General features: G+C 43.7%; 1 protein-coding gene across 1 annotated transcript; it reads left to right on the forward strand.

The window, feature by feature from the left end:
- The first annotated feature begins 2,572 nt into the window (after nt 1-2,572).
- Nucleotides 2,573-22,194, forward strand: LOC139375848 (translocation protein SEC62-like). Its single transcript, XM_071117771.1, has 8 exons — nt 2,573-2,636; nt 6,509-6,617; nt 12,303-12,408; nt 12,725-13,193; nt 13,357-13,452; nt 13,947-14,007; nt 16,487-16,606; nt 18,218-22,194. Exons 1-8 carry the CDS (start codon nt 2,601-2,603, stop codon nt 18,715-18,717), a joined length of 1,497 nt encoding a protein of 498 aa, XP_070973872.1. The 5' UTR covers nt 2,573-2,600; the 3' UTR covers nt 18,718-22,194.
- The last annotated feature ends 1,794 nt before the right edge of the window (nt 22,195-23,988 follow it).

The following is a 23,988-nucleotide window of genomic DNA, read 5'->3' on the forward strand; positions in this document are numbered from 1 at the left end:
AGTAGTGGTATGTGTTAATTGTAGATGTACCCATGGGGCTGGGGATCAGAAATGTCCGGTGCGAGAGAGGCAGGTTGAGGTTTCCAGGGTCAGAGTAGTGCAGAAGTTGTCTTATGCTGAAGCAGTGAAGAAAGTAGAGGAAGTTGGGTCAAGGGGAGGGATCCTGAGAGGAGTGGTGTGACTAGTAGATCTGTCCCAGTACCGAGGGATAAACCAACAAATGATATATACACTATCGTTCAAAAGGTTGGGGTCATTTAGAAATGTCCCTGTTTTTGAAAGAAAAGCACATTTTGTCAGTTTAAAATAACATCATATTGATCAGAAATACATTGTAGACATGTTTAATGTTGTAAATGACTATTGTAGCTGGAAACGGTAGATCTTTAATGAAAAATCTACATAGGCATACAGAGGCCTGTTGTGCTGATTAATGAAGCAATTAAAACTGGCCTTCTTTAGACTAGTTGAGTATCTGGAGCATCAGCATTTGTGGGTTCGATTACAGGCTCAAAATGGCCAGAAACAAAGCACTTTCTTCTGAAACTCGTCAGTCTATTCTTGTTCTGAGAAATGAAAGCTATTCCATGTGAGAAATTGCCAAGAAACTGAAGATCTCGTACAACGCTGTGTACTACTCCCTTCACAGAACAGCTCAAACTGGCTCTAACTGGAATAGAAAGAGGAGTGGGAGGCCCCGGTGCATAACTGAGCAAGAGGACAAGTATATTAGAGTGTCTAGTTTGAGGAAAACACGCCTCACAAGTCCTCAACTGGCAGCTTCATAAAATAGTACCCGCAAAACACCAGTCTCCACGTCAACACTGAAGAGGCGACTCCGGGATGCTGGCCTTCTAGGCAGAGTTGCAAAGAAAAAGACAGATCTCAGACTGACTAATAAAAAGAAAGATTAAGATGGGCAAAAGAACACAGACACTGGACAGAGAAACTCTGCCTAGAAGGCCAGCATCCAAGAGTCGCCTCTTCACTGTTGACCTTAAGACTGGTGTTTTGCGAGTACTATTTAATGAAGCTGCCAGTTGAGGACTTGTGAGGCATCTGTGGGGGTGGAGGAGTTATTTTGCCCATCTTAATCTTTTCTTTTTATTGGCCAGTCTGAGATATGATTTTTTCTTTGCAACTCTGCCTAGAAGGCCAGCATCCCGGAGTCGCCTCTTCACTGTTGACCTTAAGACTGGTGTTTTGCGAGTACCATTTAATGAAGCTGCCAGTTGAGGACTTGTGAGGCATCTGTGGGGGTGGAGGTGTGGATGAGAGGAGGGATGATAGTGGTAGTGAACTATTATAATCCGTGTCAAGTATTGGACATAGAAGAGTTGGAGAGAGTGAAGGGCCAGGATAGAAGTAAGGTCAGGTGGTGTGGGGATTTTAATGCCCACAACACGCTCTGGGGGGACGGATGGGGGGATGGATGGATCGAAATGGCCAAGTGATGGAAAATCTGATAGAAGTTAAAGATCTGGTGTACCTGAATGATGGCCGAGGGACCAGGATTGATGTAGACACAGGGAAAGAGTCTGCCTTGCACCTCACTCTGGTATCTAGTGTGATGACAGGAATCTGTTAGTGGGAGTTATGGGAGGAGTTGACAGTAGGGAGTGATAATTGCCCCATAGTATGCACAGATGGCCAGAGGGAGGAGGAGGTGTCAGTGGATGGAGTAGGCAGGTGGGTGTTTGAAAGGGCAAAGTGGGATCAGTTTCAGGAGCTGAGTGAGCAGGTGATGGCTCGGGTGTATATGAGAGTGGAAGTGGATAGTATGAATAACTGGCTGAGAACAGCTTTAGTGGGGGCAGCTACTGAGGTGATACTTAGGAGTTCAGGGAAGAGGAGGAGGAGGAAAGCAGTCCCGTGGTGGACGGAGGAGTGCGGGGAAATGGTGAGGAGTAGGAACAGGGAATTTAGAGTACTGAAAAGGACACATAACTTCAAACATCTGAGCAGGCCCAGGCTCTGGTGAGGAGAACTATACGTCAGGTAAAGAGGTCATATTGGCGTCGGTTCTGTGACACCAGTGGAAGAAGCCCGAGGGATGATTCATAGAACGAGTGGGGTCAGAAGGGAGTGGGATTATCCAGTGTTGACGAGTGGGAAGGATGTGGCAGTAACAGATGAGGATGAAGGCAGAGATGATGGCCAAAGCGTTAGTCCAAGTGCGTTGCTCGGCAAATTGGTCAGAGGAGGGGCAGAGGGAATGAGAGAGCTGCTTGGAGTGCTGGATAGGGGGGAGGAAGTAAAGGATGTGTTGAATGCACCATTTACCATGGCAGAGGTGAAAATGGCAATAGGTAAGGCTGGGTTAACTTTACCTGGGAAAGATGTGGTGTGCTTTATTATGTTGGCCCATTTTAGTAATGAGGCACTGGATAAGCTATTGGTGTTGTACAACAGAGTGTGGGAGGAGTGGAAACTACCAGGCAGCTGGAAGGAAGCAGTAGTGTTACCAATCTGGAATCTGCGGAAGGACCCAACGAGGCCAACAAGCTATCGGCCAATAGCTTTAACATCACATTTTGCTCTCGCGATATTCCCCGTACGTACTACGTGATTACACGTCAAAGGAGCTGTGTTGGAGAATCATGGCGGAGCGCAGGAGGCATAAGAAACGGATCCAGGTAAAAATCATTTTAACGCTAACTGGAAGAAGATAGTTTTTGCTTGGATGTATTACAGAGAGTTTATTTTCAAGATTGAAATATTTCCCGCAACAGACTAGTTTTCTAGTATGGTAATGTTGCTAGCGATTCGCTGCTGTTGATAATAGGCGAAAAGCTGTGCTAGCAGCTAACGACTGAAATATTACATTTTGCAGGAAGTCATTTTGCATAACATTTATCTGTAACACGAATATTTCAAATAGCAATACCTAGCTATTTCAGAACATTACCTAGCTAGTTAGCGAATGTTACCGGATAATACAAATTTTTGCTGAAGAGGAGGTAGATATTAGGTAGGTAACGTTACAGTAACATTAGGTATGTACAATTTGCTAGTTAGCCAGGCTATCTCAGAAACCAGGTAGAGAAAGCTAGCGCAAACCCGTAGCCAACTAGCTTTGCTACCAGCTACTAACAAAACTCGCCAGCTAACGTTACCATCACAATGATAGGAAAGCAAGTTGCGGTTTCATGGCGGGCAACCAGATGTGAAGCCAAGACGTGTTTTGGAATATATAAATGGCTAACTAATGTTACTGTTTTGGCAAGCCAAATGCCACTGATGCGCAAGCACATCCTCATTAATTGATGTTTGATGGCCACACGAGAATAGTCTTAATTTAAAACTACGTTGACGTGTGGCATTTGGTCATTGTACAAATTGCAATAGTTTTGCAAGTAATGCTGGACTAGTTTTCTTTGGGGTAAGTCCCTCTCAGTTGTTTGAGACAAACTCCGGGTGGGTATCATTTGTGTTACGTTCCCAACAGGAATCTGTTCCAAAAAACTTCGTAAATAACAAGTTTGCCAATAAACAACGCATACAAAGTTGTATAGCGGTAGAATAAGATACCGGGTAGGGAGTGGGCTACTTTGTTTTCACTCACCACGTTTATTCCGAAAAATGTATCCGGTAGCCTATGGACAAACATTAAGAATAAGCTACGTGGTGAGTTGATGCCTATTCGGCATCTAGTTAGTTGAATTGATCATGCAAATTTGTATGCGTTGTTTGTTGACAACCTTGTACTTTACCAAGTTTTTGGAACCGATTCCTTTTGGAACATTCCGCAAATTATACCCACCCTCAAAGTCATGCCAACACACGAAATGCAACTCGACAACCTGATGACAATAGCATACCTTACTGTAGTGTAATGGAAGTTAATCGAATCGATTACATACAATTCAGGCCTTCTGGTCATTGTCAAATTACTCAACAGGTTCACATCACCTTGACATGCATCAACAACAGCTGATAGGCGACACCTTGGCTGTCAGTGGTAAAAAATGGCTTAATATTCCATATGTCCTTCTCCTGGCTGCAGGAACAGGCTATGTTATTATGCAGTAGTTGAAATTACATCTATTCCTTTATATCCAGTTTGCTCTCTTTTTCTCTCTCAAACTCTGTCTCATGAGATGGTAAGGGAAAAACACATGTTTTGAATAACTGATTACTATGTTGCTTTATTACTATGATGAGTGATGTGAACTTTCGGTGAGCATAAACATTGAACAAAACACTACCCAGGTTTGATTGCTGGCAGTGGCTATGCTATCCTCGTCAACTATTTGACTGTAACCAGATTTGGACTTTAATTTTATTTGGCCACGACGTGGGCAGCTGAGAGAGGGGGCAGCTGTGCCTGAAAGAGTAGGGACTATCAAGACAACGTTGTGAAACGAGGAGATAATCTACTGCCTGATATTTCCAAGAAGAACACAGGTTTTAGTTTGCCTATTGCGTAATGCTTTTGCTATGGTGGGCTCTACTGAACAGAACTGTCTTTCATAGGGGAAGCGAGGGTGGCCTAAGTCCCTCTCCTCATATTCATAGGATAGGCTCAGGTAACGACGGTTTTTTACATTTAGTGGGGTCTCGTGTGTCTGTATTTTGTGACTGATGATGCCCATACCTGAACCAAACCCCTGTTTCTAAGCCCTCCTTGCTTCATCATGTACTGTATAGCGCGAAGCCAGCTAGCTGGGCCAGAGGCAGCAGCAGGCAGGACTGAATCTCATTGTGCTGATGCTCTCTCATTCCCCTCCATGTTAGCAGGCGTACTGGCTTCAGTGTCGGACCAGGGCCATATTCAGTCAGTAGGCACGGAGCAGGATATTATGAAACTGAGCAAAATGGAGGGGGGTGCCAGGGAATTGACCAATGATAGTTTGTGTTCGTTGTCTGTAATGTCCAAAACAAGAACTACAGTCCCATATATCACCATAATACGACTATTTCTGGAATTCCCAGTGAAATAGCCTGTTACATCATTCCATTTTGTTGATTTTATAAATGCTTCTTTAGAAATCATATGAAATGTTTAAATTCATGAATGTCATTCAACACCACGTGGTCATATGCTGGATGGCAACCCCCCTCCCCCCAATTCTAACCTTAACCATTAGTAGGGAAAATGCTAAACTGGCCCAAGATAAGAGTCTAGTTGCAACTTCACCCTAATCCATTTGTCATTTGTAGCTCAGTTTGTAGAGTATGGTGCCCCTGTAACCCAGTTAGTGGTAGAGTATGGTGCCCCTGTAACCCAGTTAGTGGTAGAGCATGGTGCCCCTGTAACCCAGTTAGTGGTAGAGCATGGTGCTCCTGTAACCCAGTTAGTGGTAGAGCATGGTGCTCCTGTAACCCAGTTAGTGGTAGAGCATGGTGCTCCTGTAGCCCAGTTGGTAGAGCATGGTGCCCCTGTAGCCCAGTTGGTGGTAGAGCATGGTGCCCCTGTAGCCCAGTTGGTGGTAGAGCATGGTGCCCCTGTAGCCCAGTTGGTGGTAGAGCATGGTGCCCCTGTAGCCCAGTTGGTGGTAGAGCATGGTGCCCCTGTAGCCCAGTTGGTGGTAGAGCATGGTGCCCCTGTAGCCCAGTTGGTGGTAGAGCATGGTGCCCCTGTAGCCCAGTTGGTGGTAGAGCATGGTGCCCCTGTAGCCCAGTTGGTGGTAGAGCATGGTGCCCCTGTAGCCCAGTTGGTGGTAGAGCATGGTGCCCCTGTAGCTCAGTTGGTAGAGCATGGTGCCCCTGTAGCCCAGTTGGTGGTAGAGCATGGTGCCCCTGTAGCCCAGTTGGTGGTAGAGCATGGTGCCCCTGTAGCCCAGTTGGTGGTAGAGCATGGTGCCCCTGTAGCCCAGTTGGTGGTAGAGCATGGTGCCCCTGTAGCCCAGTTGGTGGTAGAGCATGGTACCCCTGTTGCCCAGTTGGTGGTAGAGCATGGTGCCCCTGTAGCCCAGTTAGTGGTAGAGCACGGTGCTCCTGTAGCTCAGATGGTGGTAGAGCACGGTACCCCTGTAGCTCAGTTGTTGGTAGAGCACGGTGCCCCTGTAGCTCAGTTGGTGGTAGAGCATGGTGCCCCTGTAGCTCAGTTGGTGGTAGAGGATGGTGCCCCGGTAGCTCAGTTGGTAGAGCATGGTGCCCCTGTAGCTCAGTTGGTAGAGCATGGTGCCCCTGTAGCTCAGTTGGTAGAGCATGGTGCCCCTGTAGCTCAGATGGTGGTAGAGCATGGTGCCCCTGTAGCTCAGATGGTGGTAGAGCATGGTGCCCCTGTAGCTCAGGTGGTGGTAGAGCATGGTGCCCCTGTAGCTCAGGTGGTGGTAGAGCATGGTGCTTGAAACGCCAGGGTATTTGGTTTGATTCCTGGGACTACCCATGCGTATAATATATGCACGCAAGTCTCTTTGGATAAAAGCATCTGCTAAATGACATGAAGGGGCAGGAGCAGCAGCAAACGTGTCGCAGCACAAGAGTAAGTATTGACGGTATTCAACTCAACATGGCATTGTAGCACACAGACTTGTGATTTCCCTTTTTCCTCACTGTGTAGGAGGTGAGTGAGCCCACCAAGGAGGAGAAGGCGGTGGCCAAGTACCTCCGCTTCAACTGCCCCACCAAGTCCACCAACATGATGGGCCACCGGGTGGACTACTTCATCGGTCAGTGCTCCGTTCATACGCTCTCGTTCGTTCACTCATTTAGGACATTGATTCTCCAACCAGTCAGCGGCAGTTGGTGCCTGTCCCCATAGCATTTGATCTTTCAGTACTAGCACACAAAGTGCTTAAATTAGTCAACTATCATCAAGCTGTGACTAGGCCTAGTTGAATCAGGTTTGTACTGTTGGAATTAGAGGTCGACCGAATATATGATTTTTCGATACCGATTATTGGAGGACCAAAAAAAGCTGATACCAATTAATCGGCCCATTTAAAAACATTTTATATATATATATATATATATATATATATTAGGTCGACCGATTAATCGGAATGGACAATTAATTAAGGCCGATTTCAAGTTCTCATAACAAATCGGAAATCTGTATTTTTGGACACTGATTTGCCCGTTTTTTTTTACACCTTTATTACACCTTTATTACACCTTTATTTAACCAGGCAAGTCAGTTAAGAACAAATTCTTATTTTCAATGACGGCCTAGGAACAGTGGGTTAAACCTCTTAAGTCTACCCCTTCCTTTTTCGAACATTCTGTTAAAAATCGCGCAACTTTTCAGCGTCCTGCTACTCATGCCAGGAATATAGTATATGCATATGATTAGTATGTGTGGATAGAAAACACTCTGAAGTTTCTAAAACTGGTTAAATCACGGCTGTGACTATAACAGATCGTGTGTTTCATTGAAAAACGCAAGAAAAACTGCTCTCTGAAAGCTAAAAATAATTTCCATAAGTCACTTTCATGGGTTGTTAAAAGGGGACAAAATTTAATATCGACCTGCATGCAATTCATACAAATTCCACACGATGTCACCATTGTCGTCATTTTCAATGGACTTTTTTGTTGGAAAATCCAACTAACAGGATTCCGTTTCTTCCGGTCTCCACCAGGATGGTTTGAATGTGCACATTGGCAGCCAATGATTTGCAGACGAGGAGCTATTGAATATACATCGCCCTGTAATCATTTTGATAGATTATAAACGTTTACTAATACCTAAAGTTGGATTACAAAAGTATTTCGAAGTGTTTTGTGAAAGTTTATCGTCGACTTTTTTAATTTTAAAAAATGACGCAGCGTTTAAAAACAATGTTTTTTTCTGAATGACACAGCTTCCATAGAAAGCTATTTTGGGTATATATGGACCGATTTAAACGAAAAAAGACCCAATAGTGATGTTTATGGGGCATATAGGAGTGCCAAGAAAGAAGCTCGTCAAAGGTAATGAATGTTTTATATTTTATTTCTGCGTTTTGTGTAGCGCCGGCTACGCTATATCTTTGTTTACATCGCATTCAGGCATTTTGGGGTGTTGCATGCTATCAGATAATAGCTTCTCATGCTTTCGCCGAAAAGCATTTTAAAAATCGGACTTGTTGGCTAGGTTCACAACGAGTGTAGCTTTAATTCAATACCCTGCATGTGAATTTTGATAAAGGTTTGAGTTTTAACGAGTACATTTAGCATTTAGCGTAGCGCATTTGCATTTACAGGTGTCTACTTGAGACATCTGCGTCTCAAGTAGGAGCAAGAAGTTAACTGCCTTGTTCAGGGGCAGAACGACAGGTTTTCACCTTGTCAGCTCGGGGATTCAATCTTGCAACCTTACAGTTAACTAGTCCAACGCTCTAACCACCTGATTCCATTGCACTCCACGAGGAGCCTGCCTGTTACGCGAATGCAGAAAGAAGCCAAGTTAAGTTGCTAGCTAGCATTAAACTTATCTAAAAAATCAATCAATCATAATCACTAGTTAACTACACATGGTTGATGATATTACTAGTTTATCTGGCCTGTCCTGCGTTGCATATAATCGATGCGGTGCGTGTTCGCGAAAAAGGACAGTCCTTGCTCCAATGTGTACCGAACCTTAAACATCAATGCCTTTCTTAAAATCAATACACAGAAGTATATATTTTTAAACCTGTATATTTAGCGAAAAGAAATCCAGGTTAGCAGCCAATATTAACCAGGTGAAATTGTCACTTCTCTTGCGTTCATTGCCCGCAGAGTCAGGGTATATGCAACAGTTTGGGCGCCTAATTTTCCAGAATTTTATGTAATTATGACAACATTGAAGGTTGTGCAATGTAACAGGAATATTTAGACTTATGGATGCCACCCGTTAGATACAATACGGAACGGTTCCATATTTCACTGAAAGAATAAACGTCTTGTTTTCGAGATGATAGTTTCCGGACTCGACCATATTAATGACCTAAGGCTCGTATTTCTGTGTGTTATTATATTATTATTAAGTCTATGATTTGATAGAGCAGTCTGACTGAGCGATGGTAAGCACCAGCAGGCTCGTAAGCATTCATTCAATCAGCACTTTTGTGTGTTTTGCCAGCAGCTCTTTGCTGTGCTTCAAGCGTTGCGCTGTTTATGACTTCAAGCCCATCAACTCCCGAGATTAGGCTGGTGTAACCGATGTGAAATGGCTAGCTAGTTAGCGGGGTGCGCGCTAATAGCGTTTCAAACGTCACTCGCTCTGAGACTTGGAGTAGTTATTCCTCTTGTTCTGCATGGGTAACGCTGCTTTGAGGGTGGCTGTTGTCGATGTGTTCCTGGTTCGAGCCCAGGTAGGGGCGAGGAGAGGGACAGAAGCTATACTATTACACTGGCAATACTAAAGTGCCTATAAGAACATCCAATAGTCAAAGGTATATGAAATAGGTCTATAATTCCTATAATAACTACAACCTGAAACTGCTACCTGGGAATATTGAAGACTCATGTTAAAAGGAACCACCAGCTTTCATATGTTCTCATGTTCTGAGCAAGGAAGTTAAACGTTAGCTTTCTTACATGGCACATATTGCACTTTTACTTTCTTCTCCAACACCTTTTTTGCATTATTTAAACACAATTGCAGTGGTTAAGGGCGCTGTACTGCAGCGCCAGCTGTGCCACCAGAGACTCTGGGTTCGCGCCCAGGCTCTGTTGTAACCGGCCGCGACCGGAGGTCCGTGGGGCGACGCACAATTGGCCTAGCGTCGTCCGGGTTAGGGATGGGTTGGCCAGTAGGGATATCCTTGTCTCATCGCGCACCGGCGACTCCTGTGGCGGGTTGGTAAGGGTAACCAAGGTTGCCAGGTGCACAGTGTTTCCTCCGGCACATTGGTGCGGCTGGCTTCCGGGTTGGATGCGCGCTGTGTTAAGAAGCAGTGCGGCTTGGTTGGGTTGTGTATCGGAGGATGCATGACTTTCAACCTTCGTCTCTCCCGAGCCTGTACGGGAGTTGTAGCGATGAGACAAGATAGTAGCTACTAAACAATTGGATACCACGAAATTGGGGAGAAAATTGGATAAAATTCCAAATAAAAAATAATGCGAAAACAAAGCGTTGTAGAAGAAAGTAAAAGTGCAATATGTGCTATGTAAGAAAGCTAACGTTTAAGTTCCTTGCTCAGAACATATGAAAGCTGGTGGGTCCTTTTAACATGAGTCTTCAATATTCCCAGGTAAGAAGTTTTAGGTTGTAGTTATTATAGGACTATTTCTCTCTCTACCATTGATATTTCATATACCTTTGACTATTGGATGTTCTAATAGGTATTGCCAGCCTAATCTCGGGAGTTGATAGGCTTTAAGTCATAAAGAGCTGCTGGCAAACGCAATAAAGTGCTGTTTGAATGAATGCTTACGAGCCTGCTGCTGCCTACCATCGCTCAGTCAGACTGCTCTCTCAAATCATAGACTTAATTCTAATATAATAACACACAGAAATACGAGCCGTAGGTCATTAATATGGTCAAATCCGGTAACTATAAGTTTGAAAACAAAACGTTTATTCTTTCAGTGACATACGGAACCGTTCCGTATTGTATTTAATGGGTGGCATCCTTAAGTCTAGATATTCCTGTTACATTGCACAACCTTCAATGTTATGTCATAATTCTGTCAAATTAGTTTGCAACGAGCCAGGCGGCCCAAACTGTTGCATATACCCTGACTCTGCGTGCAATGAACGCAAGAGAAGTGACACAATTTCCCTAGTTTAATATTGCCTGCTAACATGAATTTATTTTAACTAAATATGTAGTCTTAACATTTTTTACTTCTCTGTATTGATTTTAATGAAAGGCATTGATGTTTATGGTTAGGTATATTCGTGGAACGATTGTGCTTTTTTCGCAAATGTGCTTTTGTTAAATCATCCCCCGTTTTGGCGAAGTTGGCTGTCTTTGTTAAGAAGAAATGGTCTTCACACAGTTCGCAACGAGCCAGGCGGCCCAAACTGCTGCATATACCCTGACTGTTGCACAGAACGCAAGAGAAGTGACACAATTTCCCTAGTTAAAAGAAATTCATGTTAGCAGGCAATATTAAATAAATATGCTGGTTTAAAAATATATACTTGTGTATTGATTTTAAGAAAGGCATTGATGTTTATGGTGAGGTACACACTGGTGCAACGACAGTGCTTTTTTTCGCGAATGCGATTGTCAAATCACCTGTTTGGCGAAGTAGGCTGTGATTCAATGACAAATTAATGGGCACCGCATTGATTATATGCAACGCAGGACAAGCTAGATAAACTAGTAATATCATCAACCATGTGTAGTTAACTAGTGATTATGATAAGATTGATTTTTAATTATAAGATGCGTTTAATGCTAGCTAGCACCTTACCTTTGCTCCTTGCTGCACTCGCATAACAGGTAGTCAGCCTGCCACGCAGTGTCCTCGTGGAGTGCAATGTAATCGGTCATGATCGGTGTTCAAACATGCCGATTACCGATTGTTATGAAATCGGCCGGCCATTCCGATTAATCGGTCGACCTTAGTTGGAATGAAATATTCAAATAATACTTCAAATAGGCTATCATTGTGGGGACTGGTTTGAGAAACACTTTTTGTGATTTTTTTTTTTTTTTTGACCACTTGACAAGGAAAACCCCAATTTTAGACTTTAAAGCTGCAATAAATAATTTTTGGGCCGACCCAACTCAATTCACATAGAAATATGTGTTTATAGAATGACAGATCCCACTTGAATGCAAGTCTAAAAAGCTGTAGATCTGTTCTATGTGCGCAATTTCTATGCTTCCTGTAATTTTCTGCACTATACTTGCTTGTTTTGTCACACAAACGTGGGCGAACTATTAGAATTTAAGCAACCAGGAAATGGCAGAGCGTTTTCTGCGTAGTGCATCTTTACCTAAGGCCTGAAGTTTTTCCTGGTCAGGATAAATCTGGGCCTTAGTAGTAGGCCTAATGACGACGGTGTCTTGATGTGAGAGATGACAATTGCCGTTTATTTGTTATTTCTTCCGGTCCTGCTGCGTTGCGGGTTGGAATAGAGTTAACCTTAACCTGACCCAGAATCTCTCACTATATCTCATAGTAGTACTGTTGACCTGCCAATGTTTACATTTGCCCAATGACTTTAGCCCCATAGAAAACCTATTCTGTCAACAGTGTCAGTAAATGCTGCACAGTCGTTGGTGTCAGTAAATTCTGCACAGTCGTTGTTTTAAATATCTGTGACGTGCTGTCTGTTGGAGAGGAGTTTTTGTACACATCCCCAGGGGCCAGGATTACAGAATGTTTTCATAGCATGCTAGTAGCATGCTAGTCATTGAGTTTCAACGTACCCTATCACTCTACCACCGTTGATGTCATTTTGAACATGGTTGTCTGTTTCCCTTTGTCAGCCTCCAAGGCGGTGGACTGTCTGCTGGACTCCAAGTGGGCCAAAGCCAAGAAGGGAGAGGAGGCCGTGTTCACCACCAGAGACTCTGTGGTGGACTACTGCAACAAGTTAGTCTAATGTGGCAGTGCTGGATGTTGTCTAACTACCACCCTACACTAGAACAGAAGTTGCTTTCACACTACACATTGTTCACTACAACTTTCATGTGTGTATGTTGTCCCTATGTAATTAGGAAGTTCGAGGCATAAGAATATTGGGGCAAAATGTGTGTAATGTGAAAGGTTATACAAGGACTTTATACAGGCTCCCAATGGTTTCAGGGGCTCCCAACAACATCTGAAACAATAGGATGAAGCACTGAACAATATTTGACCATGGTTGATCTTAATTATGTGTTCCGGTGTTTCTGCTCTCCTCCTCCAGGCTGCTAAAGAAGCAATTCTTCCACCGTGCTCTGAAAGTCATGAAGAAGAAGCCAGAGAAGGACATCAAGAAAGACAAGGAGAAAGAAAAAGAGAAGAAGAAGGATTCCAAGGATGCAGAGGCTTCAGATGTAAAGAAGGAGAAAGAGAAGAAGAAGGATTCCAAGGATGTAGAGGCTTCAGATGTAAAGAAGGAGAAAGAGAAGAAGGATGTAGAGGCTTCAGATGTAAAGAAGGAGAAAGAGAAGAAGAAGGATGCAGAGGCTTCAGATGTAAAGAAGGAGAAAGAGAAGAAGAAGGATGCAGAGGCTTCAGATGTAAAGAAGGAGAAAGAGAAGAAGAAGGATGCAGAGGCTTCAGATGTAAAGAAGGAGAAAGAGAAGAAGAAGGATGCAGAGGCTTCAGATGTAAAGAAGGAGAAAGAGAAGAAGAAGGATGCAGAGGCTTCAGATGTAAAGAAGGAGAAGAGTGTATGTAAATTGAATGAACTGAATATATAGGCTATGAACATGTTGTATAGTTTGTAACAGGTTAGACCACTGAAGTGGTTTGGTCATAGAATCTAGATCAATCGTATTAGATTTTTTTTATTTTTATAAAGGCCATATGTCCATACTGTTTCTTTGTGCTCAGGACGATAGCCCCGGAACGCCAAAGAAGAAAAAAGACGTGAAGAAGAAATTCAAACTGGAGCCTCATGAGGATCAACTCTTCTTGGATGGCAATGAGGTGAGTTGGAACACAAGGAATCCTGGGAAAAGGGCTCCGCCTCTCCAAAGATTAGGATGGGTAAAAATCTGAAAGCAGGACTTTCTGGAAAAGTGAGCATGTTTCAGTTGGCGTTGTAGCCAGAGGTCATTGTTGTAATATTCACTTTGAAAGACAGTGAAGATTCTGATCTTTGTGGCATGAATTCAGCACATTGGTGTTTGTGTTTCCATGTGACATGTTGAGAGAATTCCAGAGCAAACAAGTTTACTTTCACAAGATAACTGTTTGAGGGGGTGCACGTAATGAGGCACATTCTCCATGATGAGAGACCTTCTTTGTGGCGTCAGTTTGCCATGCAAGCATGACATGATGGTATGATGGCAAAAGGTTCAATGTGACTTGCACGGAGTTCACCGTGTGATGTGTAAAAAACAGTGAATCCCTATGATTGATAAATTAAAAACTATTTCTAAAGTGAAATTTAAAATTATCACATTTACTCCACTTTCCAGGTATTTGTTTGGATCTACGACCCAGTCCATTTTAAAACCTTTGCCATGGGACTGATTCTGGGTGAGTGGAATTGTAGTATTAATTACCTAGAATATTCCATTTTGATAACTGATTAAACTGTCTTACACAAATAACTGATAATTGCGGCTGAATTGGTAGGGATGGTCATGAGTAGTCGGAATGGACGGCAAAACTCCATCTCTAACCAGAGGTCGAAACGTTGTCTTAAAGATTCTAGTGTTTGATTCTAGTGTTCCATTTGTACATGTGCATTTGCGAGGCACAATAAAAAAAGAAGCCAAGCATCACTCGGTCCCTAAATTCCCTTTCCCCTCCGTGTCCCACTAACGCAATTGCGTTCTGATCACTCCCTCTACACATCAAATCAAATGTATTTATATAGCCCTACGTACATCAGCTGATATCTCAAAGTGCTGTACAGAAACCCAGCCTAAAACCCCAAACAGCAAGCAATGCAGGTGTAGAAGCACGGTGGCTAGGAAAAACTCCCTAGAAAGGCCAAAACCTAGGAAGAAACCTAGAGAGGAACCAGGCTATGTGGGGTGGCCAGTCCTCTTCTGGCTGTGCCAGGTGGAGATTATAACAGAACATGGCCAAGATGTTCAAATGTTCATAAATGACCAGCATGGTCGAATAATAATAAGGCAGAACAGTTGAAACTGGAGCAGCAGCACGATCAGGTGGACTGGGGACAGCAAGGAGTCATCATGTCAGGTATTCCTGGGGCATGGTCCTAGGGCTCAGGTCCTCCGAGAGAGAGAAAGAAAGAGAGAATTAGAGAGAGCATATGTGGGATGGCCAGTCCTCTTCTGGCTGTGCCGGGTGGAGATTATAACAGAACATGGCCAAGATGTTCAAATGTTCATAAATGACCAGCATGGTCGAATAATAATAAGGCAGAACAGTTGAAACTGGAGCAGCAGCACGGCTAGGTGGACTGGGGACAGCAAGGAGTCATCATGTCAGGTAGTCCTGGGGCATGGTCCTAGGGCTCAGGTCCTCCGAGAGAGAGAAAGAAAGAAAGAGAGAAGGAGAGAATTAGAGAACGCACACTTAGATTCACACAGGACACCGAATAGGACAGGAGAAGTACTCCAGATATAACAAACTGACCCTAGCCCCCCGACACAAACTACTGCAGCATAAATACTGGAGGCTGAGACAGGAGGGGTCAGGAGACACTGTGGCCCCATCCGAGGACACCCCCGGACAGGGCCAAACATATAACCCCACCCACTTTGCCAAAGCACAGCACCCACACCACTAGAGGGATATCTTCAACCACCAACTTACCATCCTGAGACAAGGCTGAGTATAGCCCACAAAGACCTCCGCCACGGCACAACCCAAGGGGGTTGCGGGCTAAATGAGCCCACAAGCTCCCGTTAGGCCTACAGAAATAAATGCTCTATAAAAACATATCTAACTGATGGGATACACAAGCTCCCGTTAGGCCTACAGAAATAAATGCTCTATAAAAACATATCTATCTGATGGGATACACAAGCTCCCGTTAGGCCTACAGAAATAAATGCTCTATAAAAACATATCTATCTGATGGGATACACAAGCTACATTCCTTACCAAATGACTACAGTTTTATCTCGTTCAAAATGGACTTGTTGACCGAAGTTGGGGGGATAGGTGGTTCTGGCAACGAGCAGTTTTGGAATAATTGCGTCACGTAATTTTTCCTGCTTAGGCTACTTTGCGAACTGCTTGTGCCATTTAGAATAGATTCGCCTAGGCTATAACACTTTTTAAACATAGACAGTGAAACAAATTCAAAAACGTGAGTTTGATAAAGACAGCGTGTATTTTCAATCATTAAGCCTATGTCTACTCACCTAACAGATGAGTTTGATAAAGACAGCGTGTATTTTCAATCATTAAGCCTATATCTACTCACCTAACAGATGTAGTGGCTGCAGTTCGTCACCATGTTCACGTTCAATGTGGAATTGTTAATCCATTTTTTTAAATTCCAAAGAATAGCAGAATAAACTAAATCGAACGTCTCAATCGAAAATTCTGTTTTGTAACCCCAAATTTTTTTGGCCTCGACATATTGAGCCCAGTTTCAAGCGAGCACTCGGAGAATAACTATTCCAGACGCGCATCAATTAGCACTGGCAACTTTTTTTTTTTTTCAATTTGGAAAAATATTCTGTTCTATTTTATTCTGTTATGTTACATCATGATTTATACTATAAAATAGGAGCCTCTTGACTGTGGTATGGGCTTGGGAAATTAACTAAACAAGGCTAGGCCGTTGCACAGCCATCGTGGTTATGATAAATCGGGCATTGTTGCGCACTGTTAGCATACAGATAAATGCTCACGTTTTTTTCCAGTGCAGGCCTTGTGTTCTAAAAGTCACTTTTTTTTATTTGACTACGGGGAAAAATGCTACTACTCGAACAGTCAACATTTCAGATGCCCATCCCTATGAATTGGTAAAGGGAATAACAACAATGCTTATTTTCCACTGTACTAAGGCCTGCGTCTCTGTTTCCAGTAATTGCAGTGATCGCGGCCACTCTCTTCCCGCTGTGGCCGGCTGAGATGCGTGTTGGTGTGTACTACCTGAGCGTGGCAGCAGGCTGTTTCGTGGCCAGTATATTGCTGTTGGCTGTTGGTAAGAAAGAAAACACCCAACCTCTTGACACTTGTGTACAACTAAAAATAGTATAACTAATAGCCTTCTCTCGTCCTCCTTTTGGCAAATCAGACTGCGACTCCATTTTGCTCCTCCCCGCCTACAAACAAACACTCAAAAGGGATGTTCCGGTGGTCAGGTCTGTACAACGCTGTTCTGACCAATCAGAATCCATGCTCCAAGATTGTTTTGATCACGCGGACTGGAATATGTTCCAGGTCGCATCTGTGGATAACATCATTGAATACACCGACAAAAATAAGGAGATGATGTGATACCGATGGTATCATTCAAAACTTACCGGAATCCAAAAACGTAGATTGATGGCAGCCTTGTTGGGAAACTGAAGGAGAGACATGCTGCTTATAAACAGGGCAAAGTGACCTGGGATAACTGTATGGTTAAACAGCACAAATACGACCCACACAGATCGACAAAAATGCGAGACACAAGTATGGGGACAAAATGGAGGAGTAATTCAGCGGGTCGGATACGAGGCATATGTGGCAGGGGCTTCTAACGATCACGGATTACAAAAAGAAAGCCAATCGCATCACAGACACTAACACCGGAAGAGCTAAACCCCTTTTTCTCACGCTTGGAGCATAAGGGTGAGCCACCGAGGACAGCGAAGGATACGTGCTGATGGTCTCCACGGGGGACATACGTACCACTCACTTCTGTCATCATGAAGTGCTTCAAGAGGCTAGTCAAACACCACATCACCTCAACTTCTTGACAAACGTAGCCTACATTACCACCTCCACACTGATCTTCAACATGGGGGGCCTCAGTCCCTTCCTGTATTCCCTGTATACCCATGGCTGCGTGGCCTCACACAGTTACAACTCCTTCATCAAGTTCGCTGACAACACGACAGTAGTAGGCCTGTTTACCAACAACGAGACGGCCTACAGAGAGGAGGTAGGACACTGCTGGCGTGGTGCCAGGTAAATAATCTCTCCCTCAACGTCAGCATAACAAAGGAGCTGATTGTGGACTTCAGGAGGAACGAGGCTGGGCACGCCCCTTCCCTGTCAACAGGGCCTCCGTGGAGACAGTCAAAAACGTCAAGTTCCTCGGGCTACACATCTCCGAGGAGCTCATCAGGGAACTCGGCCACCTGACCTACGGCCTGTTCTCCACACAGCTGAATAGTCCCGCCCACCCCCCACATTCCCTGTGCATGTGATCACCATATTGCTAATACCCTTAAAGGGATACTGCCAGATTCTGACATTAAGCCCCTGTTCTACTTACAGAGTCCGATGAACTCGTGGATACCATTTCTATGTCTCTGTGTGCAGTATGCAAGAACTTAAGTGTTAGTTTTGCGAGACAATTAAATGCCGGAATCTTGCAGTAACCATTTAACAGGGAATTCCAATAAAGTTAAAGTTCCGTTTTGTTCTTTTACCTTTTTATAATATATCTTGTGTGTTTACCTAGAGACTTGAGTCAAACTGGGTGACACGGCACCAAAGCTGATGTCACAGGGTTGCGTTCCTTCCCCTCAGCATCGTTGACGTTAGTTGCTGGCCTTTGCTTTGACATTACAATGCCATTTGACAAATGTTTATCTCCCCTTAGCTCGCTGCATCCTGTTCGTGATCATCTGGCTGGTGACGGGCGGACGCCACCACTTCTGGTTCCTGCCCAACCTCACGGCTGACGTGGGCTTCATCGACTCTTTCCGCCCGCTCTACACGCACGAGTACAAGGGCCCGCGGGACGCCAGCAAGAAGAGCCAGGACAAGACTGAGGGCAAGACCAGCGATGAGAAGGAGGGTGACGGTGAGGAGGAAGAGGAGGAAGGAGACGAGGGCACAGTGCCACAGGGGATGGAAGAAGGCGAGGTGGTGAAGGGGACGTCAGCGAGTACCGCTGAGCGCTCTGACACAGACAGCGACCGGCGTGAGGACGAGGGCTCGCAGCACAGTAATGGAAATGACTTTGAGATGATCACCCGCGAGGAGCTGGAGCAGCACACGGAGGAGGAGGAGGAGGAGGAGGAGGAGGAGGAAGAAGAGGGGGATGAAGGAGAGCAGGAAGGAGACGGTGAGAGAAAGCCCGTACCTGTTCAAACATAAACATTCTATCACTGCCACCTCCTTCTCCTCCACCCTCGTGCTCCTCCAAGGACAACCTCCCACCTCCTCCAGGTCTTGTCAACCTCGCCGAGGAGACGAATCCATCTTGCCTGCTCCGATCTTCCACCAACTATACAGATGCCACGCCTGAGTATCGACACTGGTGTCAAATGGCTATAACATTGGAAAAGATAAGCCTTATTGTGGTTCTAAAATCCCCAGCTTATTTAAACTGAGAAATGCAAACTAACTTAACAGATGTTTGTCTGAGGAAGTTGTCACGTTAGTACTCCCGACTTTCCCCCTATTTTTCGGTACTTACGTTATGACTGTTATCCCATATCATTCTAGTTAACTCATCCACTCTGTGTTGTTTACCATTGCTACAATGCTTCCCTTGTATGTCTCTTGTCAATTTCCACGGGCGAGGGAGTTGGAGCTATGGAATCGTTTTTACTTGGGGAAGTACTGCCATCTTGTCTACCTACCCCTCAAATCCAGACTGTTGTCTTATGAACAACGTGCGATTTGTACAATCATGGTTAGGCTAAGCCCAGTGTTGTGTCCAGTAGCTGCAAAACACAGTAACTAAATTGAAATGGGAACCAAAATATACACATTTTCACCATTTCCCTTTGGTCTATTGTCACCCAACTGGGCCAAGGTCCTGTACTAGCAGTGGCATCTGGCCCTCTGTACACAGTTCAACTCTTGTTTTTTACGAGTCTGATCTCTCCTCGGCAGCCATCGGACGTTACGATTGACCAACCGTTGGCTACGCCACTATAACTAATGTGGATGGACCAAAATCCATAGTTTACCCCACCACAAGAAATACCTCACTTATTGGGGGGTTTTCCCGAAATATGTCTGACGAGAGAACAAAAGAATGAAAAAAAAATGGCGGCGGCAGATGAACATCATTAACAATTAACAGCCTTGTGGTTCTTTTTGCGGTACTTATTTTCAATGAGAAATGTTTGGTTGATAATGATCGGTTCTGTACACAAACACACACACGTAAAACCAGAGCTCATAAGAGTCATGTCCATTACAAGCAGTGGGACAACAAAAATAAAACAGGTCGTTTGAGATGCCACTTTCTAGAAGAAATGTATTCTGAGGCCACGCCCATACAGACAGCAAAGATGGAATGGAAAACCTGTTCGTAAAGTTTTGTATTCGCCATTTAGAATCGGACATCAAAATGAAAGTGCCAAACTCGTTAATTGTTGTTACAATGCATGCTGTTTTCATACGGGAAGACATGGCAAAAGTGTCAGCAAGGGATTTCGGTACATTTTATTCATTTTTGTAACGATTGTGTCAAATTCCAAACCTTTTACACCTTAGAAACGCAGCGCCGTATAGGAGCCAAGGCATTAGTGTGTAGACCTTCTCCCTTCAGTTCTATCTAAGCCATGCAAAGCAGGCAATATGTCCTGAAGCTTACTATACTCATTCTACGATCGCTTGTAATAGTATTGTCAGTTCAACTCGGATGCCCATACTTTCATGATAGCTTTTGTTGTGTTGCCTTCATTGGTATTCTAGTCGTGCTAGCTGACAACGATGGAGACCCATGTGAATGCATGGGGACTTCATTGGAAACCAATGTGATCGAGGTCCAATTCCCTGTAGTGTTGCATTATGGGGGCTGTGGTCCAATACTGTCTGTTTGTAAGGTTGCATTCTTTTTGGCTGGAGTTGTTTTAGAAGCTAGTGAGGACGATATTTAAAAACATAAAGATGTCATTTATATAAGGAATTCTATATCAAATATATTTTGAATTGATAAATTATGAGCCCGCTTGGTTCAACTTGAACAGAATCCTTTTTTTGGGGGGTATCAACTTATTTTCAGTAATGTTTATTTTTCTCTCTTTTTTCTCTTTTTTTTTACTATAATTTTGACCACCAATAGGCATATTGTCAAGAGTGTATTGTACTCTCATTATTGGGGACTCTCACCAGAAATGTTTAATATTTAATGTGTGGATATATGATCAGATGGACTACCTATTTTTGATCTAGTTGATATTGATCGATTTTGTCATTTATTTTGTGGTAGAGGAATGTATATAGAAAACCTAGCTATGTGGCTACTTACAGCAAGTCCCACAAACATGTTTGTTTCTTGCCATACGAATAGTGAATGATTAACTTGTGGTTGAGAAACCCGTTAGCAGTGGATTGCATAATATTTTATATTGCTGTTCCACACACAATGTTCTGGGAAGAAAGTTCACCCTGCTGTGGAATGGTAGAGCGGAGAGCAAGGGAAAGAAGTCACTTGATGATTCAGATATCCCACACTACACAGATGGACTCAATGTCTAGACTGAGGAGTATCTTCCAGACTCAGACCCTTTTCACACAATCTTGTCAACCCAAACGGTAGTGCTGGCCGGTTCCTGGAACTATGCTTGGATGCGTAACCAGGCGAGCGCAGTGCAGCTCGGTGAACTGGTCAGTAGTGTGAAAAAGGGGTACAAGCACGTCTTGCTTTCCCGTTCTCAGAGCTTGTTGACCTCGGTAGATCTCCAGCTTGTTTCTTCATTGTCTTGTTTCCCTGAACTTTATTCAACTGTGCGTGGCTCTTGTACAATACAAGTGTACTACTTACAACTGCACACTGTTGGTCTCTTTTTAGTATTATTTTTTTGTGTTCATTTTCAATGCTTTTCTGTTTCCTGATGATGTCTTCTGGAGAGCAAGAGTGCATTCGTAAATTCAGTCTGGAGTTCCAGAGTGGCCTCTGGGTGTTGGTAAATTCAGAGCGTTTTTCATTCATCTCAGAGTATTCAGGATGCACACTAGACACTCTGACCGAGGAGGGTTGATCCGAGCGTTCTGACCTCACAACAGTAGTCAAGCACCCAAGCTAACGTTGGCTAGCTTGCTAGCTACTTCCAGACACAAACCCCACTGAACATTTCTCGTCCTAGCAGAACTGATTTAGGCTGTTTTCATGTTATCCAGAGCGTTGGTGACTAACTGCTGCTGGAAACAATTTTATTACGCTTTTTTTTTTTTTGCCGACGTTTACTGACACCGGCCATATTCAACGGGTGTTGAGCGTTCGTAAATTCATCAGTTATTCTGCGCTCTGGCACAGTCAGACGAGAGTGCTCTGAAATAGGAGTAGATCGCCAGAGTGAATTTACGAACGTGCCCCAAGTTGCCAGTAGCTGTATTATGAACCATTTCATGAAAATCTCATCGTTCTTGAGTCTTCTTCTTGCACAGTTACCAGTCTGTTGTATATTGTAGTATGAATCTATACTGCTTTATTCCATTACATTTCTGGAAGAAAAAAACGTCATGTTTTATCTGTTAAATGTCATTAGTCACTTAGTTGTTCATATTTGAATCAATATCATTGAGGACTGTCTCTTGCAATATTTCAATATAATGTCATTAATTGAATGTCTGGAAGTATATCTGTACCTTATTGCAATAAATATATAGAAAGCAGTTGAGTTTTCGGTCTTATTTGCATGAATTGTGGGTGCTTGAATGAAATGATGCATTTCAAATGACCTGTTTTTCATCTACCCCAAGCTTAGTGTGTCAATTACATAAATAGGTCCTCTTCCAAAAAAATAATCTTACATTGATAATCCAGGGGCTGGTTACTGACAGCAACACACAGTTGACTCTTGCCACCTGGCTCTACTTAGCCTTTTATACACTGAGTGGACAGGACATGTTTTTTCCATGATAAAAACCACGTGTCAAACTCTCCACTGAGGTCCCAGAATCTGCAGGTTTTTCTCTCCTCCCTTGTACTAGGCCACTAGTTAGTAAGGAACGCCCCTCGTCTGGTTGTTTAGGTATTTTAAAGGATAAAACTAAAACCTGCATACACTAGGCAGAGTTTGATACCCCTGACTGACAGACTGACCAGGTCACTTGTTAAATCTACTTCAATCAGTGTGGATGAGAGGTTAAAGAGGGATTTGTAAGCCTTGAGACAATTGAGACATGGATTGTGTACATTCATGGCCAAAAGTTTGCTGCTTCAGTGTCTTTAGATATTTTTGTCAGATGTTACTATGGAATACTGAAGTATAATTACAAGCATTTCATAAGTGGCAAAGGCTTTTATTGACAATTACATGAAGTTGATGCAAATAGTCAATATTTGCAGTGTTGACCCTTCTTTTTCAAGATCTCTGCAATCCGCCCTGACATGCTGTCAATTAACTTCTGACTGATGGCAGCCCATTCTTGCATAATCAATGCTTGGAGTTTGTCAGAATTTGTGGGTTTTTGTTTGTCCACCTGCCTCTTGAGGATTGACCACAAGTTCTCAATGGGATTAAGGTCTGTGGAGTTTCCTGGCCATGGACCCAAAACATTGATGTTTTGTTCCCCGAGCCACTGAGTTATCACTTTTGCCTTATGGCAAGGTGCTCCATCAAGCTGGAGAAGGCATTGTTCGTCACCAAACTGTTCCTGGATGGTTGGGAGAAGTTGCTCTGGGAGGATGTGTTGGTACCATTCTTTATTCATGGCTGTGTTCTTAGGCAAAATTGTGAGTGAGCCCACTCCCTTGGCTGAGAAGCAACCTCACACATGAATGGTCTCAGGATGCTTTACTGTTGGCATGACACAGGACTGATGGTAGCGCTCACCTTGTCTTCTCCGGACAAGCTTTTTTTTTCTGAGCAAGCGCTGTACTGGTGGTGCCCCAATCCCGCAGCTGAATTAACTTTAGGACACGGTCCTGGCGCTTGCTGGACTTTCTTGGGCGCCCTGAAGCCTTCTTCACAACAATTGAACTGCTCTCCTTGAAGTTCTTGATGATCCGATAAATGTTTGATTTAGGTGCAATCTTACTGGCAGCAATATCCTTGCCTGTGAAGCCTTTTTTGTGCAAAGAAATTATGGCACGTGTTTCCTTGCAGGTAACCATGGTTGACAGAGGAAGAACAATGATTCCAAGCAATACCCTCCTTTTGAAGCTTCCAGTCTGTTATTCAAACTCAATCAGCATGACAGAGTGATCTCCACTCTTGTCCTCGTCAACACTCACACCTGTGTTAACGAGAGAATCACTGACATGATGTCAGTTGGTCCTTTTGTGGCAGGGCTGAAATGCAGTGGGGGATTTGGGGGGTTCAGTTCATTTGCATGGCAAATAGGGACTTTGCAATTCATCTGATCACTCTTCATAACATTCTGGAGTATTTGCAAATTGCCATCATACAAACTGAGGCAGCAGACTTTGTGAAAATGAATATTTATGTCATTCTCAAAACTGTT

Source organism: Oncorhynchus clarkii, chromosome 20 (genome assembly GCF_045791955.1).
Source record: "Oncorhynchus clarkii lewisi isolate Uvic-CL-2024 chromosome 20, UVic_Ocla_1.0, whole genome shotgun sequence".
Taxonomy (NCBI): Eukaryota; Metazoa; Chordata; class Actinopteri; order Salmoniformes; family Salmonidae; genus Oncorhynchus; species Oncorhynchus clarkii.